The 9,681-nt window shown below is 43.0% G+C and overlaps 1 protein-coding gene across 1 annotated transcript in view; it reads left to right on the top strand.

Moving 5' to 3' along the window:
* The first annotated feature begins 7,450 nt into the window (after positions 1-7,450).
* MATN1 (matrilin 1) overlaps positions 7,451-9,681 on the top strand; it is an 88,755-nt gene continuing 86,524 nt past the window's right edge. The window contains exon 1 of the mRNA XM_044668749.1: positions 7,451-7,544. Within this exon, the coding sequence (XP_044524684.1) occupies positions 7,451-7,544 (94 nt within the window). The remainder of the gene's footprint in view (positions 7,545-9,681) is intronic.

The following is a 9,681-nucleotide window of genomic DNA, read 5'->3' as shown; positions in this document are numbered from 1 at the left end:
GGACATATTAAGTTTAAGATGTCTATTAGACATCCAGATTGAGATGTTCAAAAGTTAGTTAGAGATGTGAGATTGGAGGTCAGCTGAGAGATAAGGACTAGAGAAGGAGATCTGAGAATCATTAGCATAGAGATGGTCATGAAATCCATAGGAGCTGATAAGATCACCAAATGAAGTGATATAAAGGAAGAAGAGAAAGAATCCAGAACTACGGAGCCCTATAGAAAATCTACACTTGGAAGTTGTGATCTGGAGGAAGACCCAGTTAAGGAGATAGTGAACCAGCAGATAGGTAGGAGGAAAAGCAGAAGAGCGATGCAGAGAGAACAGAGTATTAAGGAAGGGAGAGTGATCAGCAGTGTCAAAGCCTGCAGAGAAGTCAAGGAGATTGAAGACTGAAAAAAGACCATTGGATTTAGCAACTGAAAAATCATTAGTCACCTTGGAGAGACCAGTTTTGGTGGAATAAGTTTGGGGGCCAGATTATAGGGAGTTAGAGAGTGAGAGGAGAGAAAGTGAAAATATTTATCATAGATGGGCTTTTCAAGGAGTTGAGCCACAAAGGGTAAAAGATATATAGGACAATTATTGTTAGCAGAGATGGGAAGATCAAGTAAGGGTTCTTTTAGGATGGGGGAGACATGGGCTTATTTGTAAGTATTAGGAAATGAGCCAGTAGTGAGGGAGAGACTGAAAATGAGTGAAAGAGACTGAAAAGAAGGTGATGGGAAGGAATGGGATTGCTCGAGCAGCTAGAGAGGCTAGCTTTAGTAACAATTAAGCCTACTTGATCCTGTGAATCAGAGGTGAAGGAAGATACAGTTTCTGAAGGGATATACATGATGTGAGATAAGGCAGAAGGGAGAGGAGGGAATTCATGGTTAAAGGCCATGAGAAGAGAGAGACTAGTGCAAGAAAGATGGCCTGGGAGAAAACTAAGGGATCGAGAGACCGGAGGTCATGGTTGGATGGAGTACAGGGTTTTGTAAGGTAAAGCAGAGAGAGAGGTGAAGGGCCAATAGATTATGATCAGAGGAGGGGATTTCAGAGTTCTTGAGTGTAGAGGTGGTACATTTGTGGGTGATGGCAAAGAGTAAGAGTATGACCATTTTTCTGCGTAGTTGAGGTGATGTGGAGAAGTAGGTCATGGGAAGCGAGTAGGCTGAGGAACTGAGTGGTTAGGGTGTTTGAGAGAGAGTCAATATGTATGTTGAAGTTTCCTAGTTATGAGGGAAGGGGTTGAGAGAAAAAATTATGAGTCAGGTACTGAACTCATTGAGGATGAGGGGGAGTGATCTGGAAGTTTGTTGACAAGGCTACTAGGATTTTGATTGGGTGGGTAGGTGTTTTTATTATTGTTATTATTATGAAAATATATTACATAAATATAAATATGATATTGAAATGGGAGGGAGGTATTAATAGTATGAACCTCAAAGGAAGAGAGGTTACTGAGTGTGAAGATAGGAGGAAAACCTGGGAGTGGCAATGGGAAACAAAGAGTATTCTAACTCCAGTGCCCCAACCAGTGCCTAGGGGAATGAGTGAAGATGCCACCAGCACTGAGAAGGGTGGCCAGGGAGGCTATATCATCAAGGTAAGCCAAGTTTCAATAATGGCTAGTAGATGGAATAAGTGGGAATAGAAACAATTTAGGATGAAGTGAAGTTTGTTCCCGATGGAAAAGACATTCCACGGGGCACAGTGAAAGGGATGGGTTGTGTTTGGTTGAAACGTTAGGGTAGAAGGCTTATGAAGGAAGGATTTGGGAAGTGAGGAGTGGGGAATGGAATCTGGATGATGATTTATAGGGGTTTGAAATAATTGGAATGTCCAGGGGTGAGGATGCTCATCACTGAGTGCCATTCTTCTTCCAGATGGAAGGTAGAGATAGAACCAAAGATGAATGTAGCATGAGACAAGAGGATCTGGGGCCATGATCAGCTGTAAGTCTTTGTATCACTACTCCTTTTCCATCCTGTTTTTTTCCTTTCTCTTTCATTTTTTTGGTCTTTAAAAATATTATTGGTTATATGGGATCACTCTCTGGGAGAGGGAGTGGGAGGGACACTAGGATAACTATAATGATTTAAAAAACAGAAGACATCTATGAAAACTTAATCAAGAAAAACAAACAAAATACAAGCTCCTCGAGGGCGGAGAGTGTTTGCTTTTGTCTTTATATCTTTAATGTCCTAGAACAATGCCTGGCACAAAGTAAGTGATTAATAAACATTTGTGGATTGCTTTTTGAGTCTGCAAGTGAATAAGAATTTATGAAGAATCTACTATGTGTCAGGCACTGTGCAAAGGATGGAAGAATGGAAACACACATTTATTAAGTCCCTACATGTCTGGAACTTGATAAGACCTGAGATACAAAGAAAGTCAAATGACAGTTTTTGTTAGGAGGGTTTTCTTTTTCTTTTTCCTCTCCTTTTTTTTTTTTTTTGGTCAGATATTTTTGAAAATATCACAGTTGTTTTGATGTGGGCTGAAATGTCCCATAAACTCTGCCAAGTAGCTGTAAACAATCAAAAGAACATGGAAACAATAACTAGTTGATTAGCACGGGGCCTCTTTTCATATAAGACATATGAGTTCCTTAGATTCAAATTATGAGAAAACTCCTTGCATCAGTCTTTTCATATCACCTAGGTCTTTGGCTGAGGGTCTCTGGACAGCAAGTACAGGTGGTTTAGTTTCTCAGGCACACAGGACTAGGTTCAAACAATGCCCATTTTCCACATCCTTCCTTGGAGTCTTCATAGAAAAGAGCAAAATTTGACCTTAGTTGCCCCAAGGGTATTTAATATATTACTGGCATTTCATTAACATTGCAGTTTGCTACCCCCACTCCACCCCCTCCGTGAATAAACAGTGATTCATGGGTAAAGCTACACAGACCAAAGGGGACTATAGGTACAGTGACATCACTTCCCTGGAACCACCGAGCAATAACTACCCAAACAAATGACCCCTTACTTATTAACAAAAAGCATTCTTGAGAACTCCTGCCCACTCTCTTACTCTTACCTTCCTTCCTTCCTTCCTACATTCCTTCCTTCCTTCCTTCCTTCCTTCCTTCCTTCCTTCCTTCCTTCCTTCCTTCCTTCCTTCCTTCGTGAGCTATTGATAGCCACTTTATCAATATATTCCCTTATACTGAAGCTTATTTTCTCTCAATGTAGTCAGTTTGAGCCATCAATCAATTCTTTGGAAGAGACCCCTATCAGCCTTGCCTACATCAATTTCCTGATATCCCTTCCCTCTTCCCCAATATTCCCCCACCCACTTCCACTGAAGTCTCCTTTGCAGCAAAGGAAAAGAGCTAAGAAAAATGGATTGACAAAGAAAAGCAGTCAGATGATATAGATCACATTCTTCCCCTCTATTCCTCTCTATGGAAAGAAAGAGCATATGTGTCATGTTTTGTATTATGACTAAGATGGCTCTTTGCAATTAATCTGGTTTCAGCCACCTTCTGGTGTTATTTTCACTTCTATTGTTGTAGTTATTGTGTATGTTATTTATCTGGGTTCACTTTTCTTTGCTTGGTAAGACTTTTGGAATTATAAATGGTGGCCCAGACCCTCATGAACCAGGTTCTGTTTTGACACCTCCTCTAAGAAACAACATCACCTCTGATTCTTTGGCTAGTTATACTCCTACCTAGCTTTTACTCTGAGAAAATCCCCAAATAGAGTCTCTTCCTTCAGATGAGGGCAAAAGGCTCTTGCTAGATTCAATGGAAATACTTAAAGTAAGAAGTCAAACCAATCAGTTGTTGGAGAGACTTTATTTCACCCCACAGAAAAGCAGAAAACCCAAAGGACTCACAAGAGCCCATAAATAAATGCAGAAAACGCATAAAAGACTTAGTTCTCTATAAACAATCAATACAATTTCCCTGTCTGTTAATCCCCACTTTATACCAGGGCCTTTGAGTTCTCCAAACTCAATAAAACTTTGTGATTTGAACCTTCCCTCTCTACTTTCAGAAGGAGAACAAATTTGGAGCTCCTAGATAGATAATGCCTCAGTATTCTAGTGGGTTCCTCTTTCTCCAGGTAGTTTTTCAGTTATCGTTCAGGCATGTCTGACTTTTTGTGACTGCATTTACAGTTTTCTAGGCAAAGATAATTGGGTGGTTTGTCATTTCCTCATTTTATAGATTTGAGGAAATTGAGGCAACTGGGAGATAGGTAACTTGCCCAGGGTCACACAGCCAGAAAGTATTTGAACTCAGGGAGATGAATCTTACTGATTCCAGGCTTGGTACTTTATACACTATGCCTCCTGGCTGCCCTTTCACCAGTACACATTAAGATACTAGTCTTAGGAGTTGGACTCCTCTGAAAGAGAAATTGCTTTTGCCAGAAAGGTAATCTCTCTCCCTGCCAGACTCACACCATCTCAATGGCTCAGAATGACAACAGAGGGCAAGGTCCTAATCCCTTGCTTCTCTATGTAATGGCTTTGGTCAATTATGATTCCTTCTTCAAGCAGCAGGTTTGAATTCTGACTTTGCTACTCAGTACCTGAAAAAAAGGATTTCACAGGTGATTGATTCCTTCCTTCCTTCCTTCCTTCCTTCCTTCCTTCCTTCCTTCCTTCCTTCCTTCCTTCCTTCCTTCTTTTTTTTTTATAGTAGACTCCATTGCCACAATGTCACAACTGCTTAAGAGCTGCAGAGAACATATGATTCCACTGTCTATTATTTCTGGGTTGTGAAAAAGACATGATAGGGAAATGACTCCTTGATTGATGAAATCATAAAAATAAACTTGTTTGACAATCCTCTGGTTATAATTGGTAAGTGGACATAAAACAGGGAAACTGTATATTTACCAAAAATATTTGCTTATGACATGAAGGATGACCTAAATAAGTAAGGGAGATTTCTTTTCCTTCCGGCTGAAGCTCCAATCTACAGATGATTTTGTGCTGACAATGCCAAATTTTAGAACATTCAGTGAAATTTGAGACCACTTTAAAAAGAACAGCCCCAATAAACAAAAGGAAAAACAAAGTTCATGAAGATTGTCTATTGCTCTGATTGTGACATGCAATTATACAGATAACCTATTGAGTTAGTCCATTAGTATATAGCGGGAGGGGAAAAAGCAGAGACAGTTTTCATTTGAACTGCAAGGAAATTAAGGCAGACAGAAATTAGGTGTCCTGTTTAAGGTCACAATAGTAAGTGTCTGAAGCAAGATTTGAACTTAAGTATTTCTGGATACAGGGATCTAGGGCAGGTAGGTGGTAGAGTGACTAGAATGCTAGGCCTAAAGTCAGTAAGACTCATTTTTCCGAGTTCAAATCTGGTCTCAGACACTTCCTAGGCTGTGTGACCCTGAGCAAGTCACTTAATCCTGTTTACCTCCATTTCCTCATTGGTAAAATGAGCTGGAGAAAGAAATGGCAAACCATTACAAACCCCAAAATGGGGTTATGAGGAATTGGAGATGACTGAAGAAAACTGCATAACTTTCTGAACCCAGGCTCAGTTTTCTTTCCACTGTCACTGAGCTATCTACATATATGGAATTGCAAAGGAGGAAGAGGAGGAAAAGGAGAGTGGACTGAAATGTACCTGGGAAATAGCTTTTCGAGAGATCTGTGGCTCAGTTGTTTCAGTCTTGTCCAATTCTTTGCAACTTTGTTTGGGGTTTTCTTGGCAAAGATATTGGAATGGTTTGCTGTTTCCTTCTCCAGCTCAGTTGGCAGATGAGGAAATAGAGGCAAATAGAGTTAAGTGACTTGCCTAGGGTCACATAGCTAGTAAGAGTCTGAGACTAGATTTGAAGTCAGGAAGATGAATGTCTTTGACTCCAGGCCCAACACTCTATTCATAACACCACCTAGCTGCCTTGAATATTAATTTAAAAATGTGTTACTAAATTACATTTTTAAAAATTAAACACACACACACACACACATAAAGACATACACCCCCTCTTACCTTCTGTTTTAGAATCAATACTAAATATTGGTTCCAAGGTAGAGGAGCAGTAAGGACCAGGCAACTGGGATTAAGTGACTTGCCCAGGGTCATACAGCTAGACTATGTCTAAGGCCAAATTTGAACCAAGGCTTCTATACACTGAGCCATCTAGTTGCCCCTCTAATATATATTTTGTATACGTCTCTATATGTATGTTTGTCTCTCCTCATAGAACATAAGCTTTTTGAGAGCAGACTGTTTAATTTTTGTCTCTGCATTCCCAGGGTTTGGCAGACTTCCTGGCATAGTTAGCACTTAATAAATTCCTTTTGACTTGACTTTTTATCAAATTGTAGCAGAAAGAGCAATGGGATTGAATTCTGGCTCTGCCACTTAACCACTTTGATTTTGATCGTGTGACCTTATTCAAGTCCTTTAAATCTCCCTGTCCCTCAGTTTCCTCTTCTGTAAAAGAGGGGTTAGGACTGGCGTGACCTTCTGGCTTTAGATGGACACTCTTATGATTCCCCCCCACCCCCTCCCTCCCAGCTCTACTTCTCTGATGCCAGTCAGCCCTTTGAATACCTGGAGACTGTGCTACAGTGTCCTCTAAAGGCATCCCCAACTCCTTAGTCCCTGGGCCCTTCGCATCCTCTCTCCTATGTGGTGACTGAATACAACTCCCCACAGGCTATCTGCCTAGGGTCAAAGACAGCAGGACTGCTAGCTTCTTGCTTCTAGCCCTTGGATTTTCATTATGAAGCTTGCTTTTAAATAAGCTCCCTTGGAAAATGAGAATATTCCTTCCTCCCTGGCTCTCTCTCCCATGGGCTTGCAGGGAAGATCCAAAAAGGGCATCCCTAAAGCCCTGTGGAAATGCTAATAGATTCTGAGGCTAAGCAATCACTGGATCCTGAAGTTTAAACTTCAAGGTAAAAGAAATCTGCCACCACCGAACCATCCAGGAGAGATGGTGCTGATGGCGTGAGACCATAGGCAAGGGAGACTTTCAACCCGAGGAAGGCTACCCGGCCCACTTGCCTGGGCCCACTCAGTAAATAGCAGGTAGAGTACATCTCAGCTCCTTCCCACCCTGCTCTCCAATCCCAACCAAATCAGCAGGCCATCCCTCCCCTCCTCCCATCTTCTTGCTCCCCCTCCCTCTTCTCCCCCCTCCTTACCTGGTCCCTGATGGGATTTACTGAGATTCCCTGCATTCCATTCGAATCACTGGCTGCCTTTGCAAGCAATGGGGCCCTTGTGGGCAGGCAGGGCAGGGCAAGACTGAGCAGCTTGGATGCCAACCTGTTTCCTCCTTCTTCCTCCCCGCCCCTGCCCCCCACCACACACATATCCATTCAGTGTCCTCGCCCCCCCTCTTTGCCCCATGTCACTCAGGGGCCTCATCCTGGCCTCTAAGTGGGGGGGGGGTTCAAGTTATTACCTCCGCTTCAGCTGCTCCGGGGACACTCTGGTGTCTGCCTCCAGACCTGAGGAAACATGATGGGGACCTTCTCCTCTGGCTTCCTGCTCTGCAGCCTGCTGGTTCTTCTCCAGAAGCCTGGGGCACAGGGGCTGCCCCCACAGGCCAGAGGTAAGGGATGTTCCAGTATCTGCTCCTGGCCTGGGTTAGAAGGCTCAGATACCTAGGATGCAAAGGAGACCAGGGCCATTGAAAGGAGTTCCCTCGCTCGAGACACAGTGGACTACCTTGAAGGCACAGGCTTGCAGTCATCCAGGTTTAGGGAGCCCTAATGGGGAGAGTGGGGTTCTTAGAGACACAGTTCAGAAAGAGGGGATAAGGCAGAGGCAGAGACAAGGGCAGGGGCCAGGGCTTTGGGAGAAACAGACAGGGACAGGATCAGAAGCAGTGATAGAGAGGCAGAGATGGAGCAAGGATGGGATAAATAATAACAACGATAATTCTAATAACCAACATTTATTAACATCTGCAAAGTACATTATACTTTTCTAATTTGGGTTTCATGAAGAACTCTGTGAAGTAGGTACAGTCATTATTTCCAGTTTATTGGTGAGGAAACTGAGTCTAAGAGAGTGTAAGTGACTTGTCCAGGGTCAAATAGCTAGTAAGTGACTAAGGCAAGATTGGAACTCAGGTCTTCCTATCTTCTAAGGCCAGTGTATTATTTAGCAGAGTGGGAAGGAGTGGAGACAGGGATAGAGATTAGGGAAGAGTTTTGGACAAGTTGAAGGTAAGAGATGGAGCTGGAATGGAGTCAGAGCCTGGTACACAGTAGGTGATTAATAAATGCTTGTCAATTCATTGACTGCTTTCTCTGAGCCAGGGACAATGACTTGAATTGGGGATAGAAACCAAGATAGGCTCAGGGATAGGGTACCAACTGGGGCAGAGAAAGGGGCAGGGGCAGGGACTAAGATAGAAAGAGGGAGTAGGGGGCAGAGACAAAAGCAGGAATGGTGTCATAAGATCATAGAGTTAGAGCTGGAAGGGATTTCAGAGTTTATTTAATCCAATCCCTTCATTTTGTAGGTGAGGAAACAAGCCTAAATAGATTGAATGAGTTGCTGAAGGTCACACAGATAGTAGAGACAATGTGGGGTGGTGGAGGGGAGAGGGAAGGAGGCAGAGACAAGAGCAAAAACAGGGACAGGGAAAGAGACAAAGGCTGGGAGGGGAGGAGAAAAAAGAAGGGAGCCCAGGCAAAAGGGACAGATACAGGACTAACGATAGAGACAGGAAAAGGAGTAGAGAGAGAATCAAGGACAGAGATGGGAGCAGATACAGTGTTAGGAACAGAGAAATGGAGATGGGGAAAAGCAATGTCAGAGACAGTGAAAGAGACAGGGTTGGGAGCAGAAACAGAGCAGCAGCTGCTGGGAATTCGAACCCCTCCCTTTGTCCTGGGTCAGAGATGAGCAGAGAGAAGAAGAGCTTCATTGACTTCTCATCAATAACATGCTTTGATTCTTGAAGGAAGTGTTCAGAAAGCATCTGCTCGATGGCCCAAGTTAGTGTCCAGCAGTGACTGTACTCTTTTTTCTTTCGCCCAGCTCTGAGTTAATTCTAAATTCACATAGGGATGGCTCATCCATCCCACCACACAGGCAACTAGAATTTGGGAAGATGTGGTCACTAAGCCCAGCTAAAGAGAAGTTTTAGTGAGGGGGTCCTAGTAGCTGTGTTCAAGTATTTGCTATGCTGCATAGAGGCTGGACCTGTTCTGTATTGGCACCTGATACCTGAACCAGGAGTCACATGGGGAAATTGAAATGAGGCAGACTTTGATCTCTCATAAGAAGGAAACTTTCTCCCAATGAGAGATGCTCCAAAGTATAGCCGTGTATCTGCAGAAGTGCAGGGTCCCCTTTACTGGAGGGCTTTAAGGAATTGTGGAAGCAGACAGCTAGGTCTCTCATTGGATTGAAAACCTGGCCAGGAGATGGGAGGTCCTGGGTTTAAATTTGGCCTCGGACACTTCGCAGCTATGTGACCCCAGGCAAGTCACTTGATTCCCTTTACCTAGCTCTTAATGTTTTTCTGCCTTGGAACCTATACTTAGTATTGATTCTAAGATGGGAAGTAAGGGTTAAAAAAAGAATGGATGACCACCGTGAGTACCTTTTATGGAGGGACTGCTTCATTTTTGTTTTAATTAATATCTCTAGCACCAATTATACTGCCCGGCACACTTTAAGTGCTTAATAAATTGTTATTTGTTCATTAACATGCTAGTAAGGTAGATAGTGCT

The sequence above is a fragment of the Gracilinanus agilis genome, chromosome 3 (assembly GCF_016433145.1).
Source record: "Gracilinanus agilis isolate LMUSP501 chromosome 3, AgileGrace, whole genome shotgun sequence".
Taxonomy (NCBI): Eukaryota; Metazoa; Chordata; class Mammalia; order Didelphimorphia; family Didelphidae; genus Gracilinanus; species Gracilinanus agilis.
This window is presented reverse-complemented; position numbering and strand designations above follow the sequence as displayed.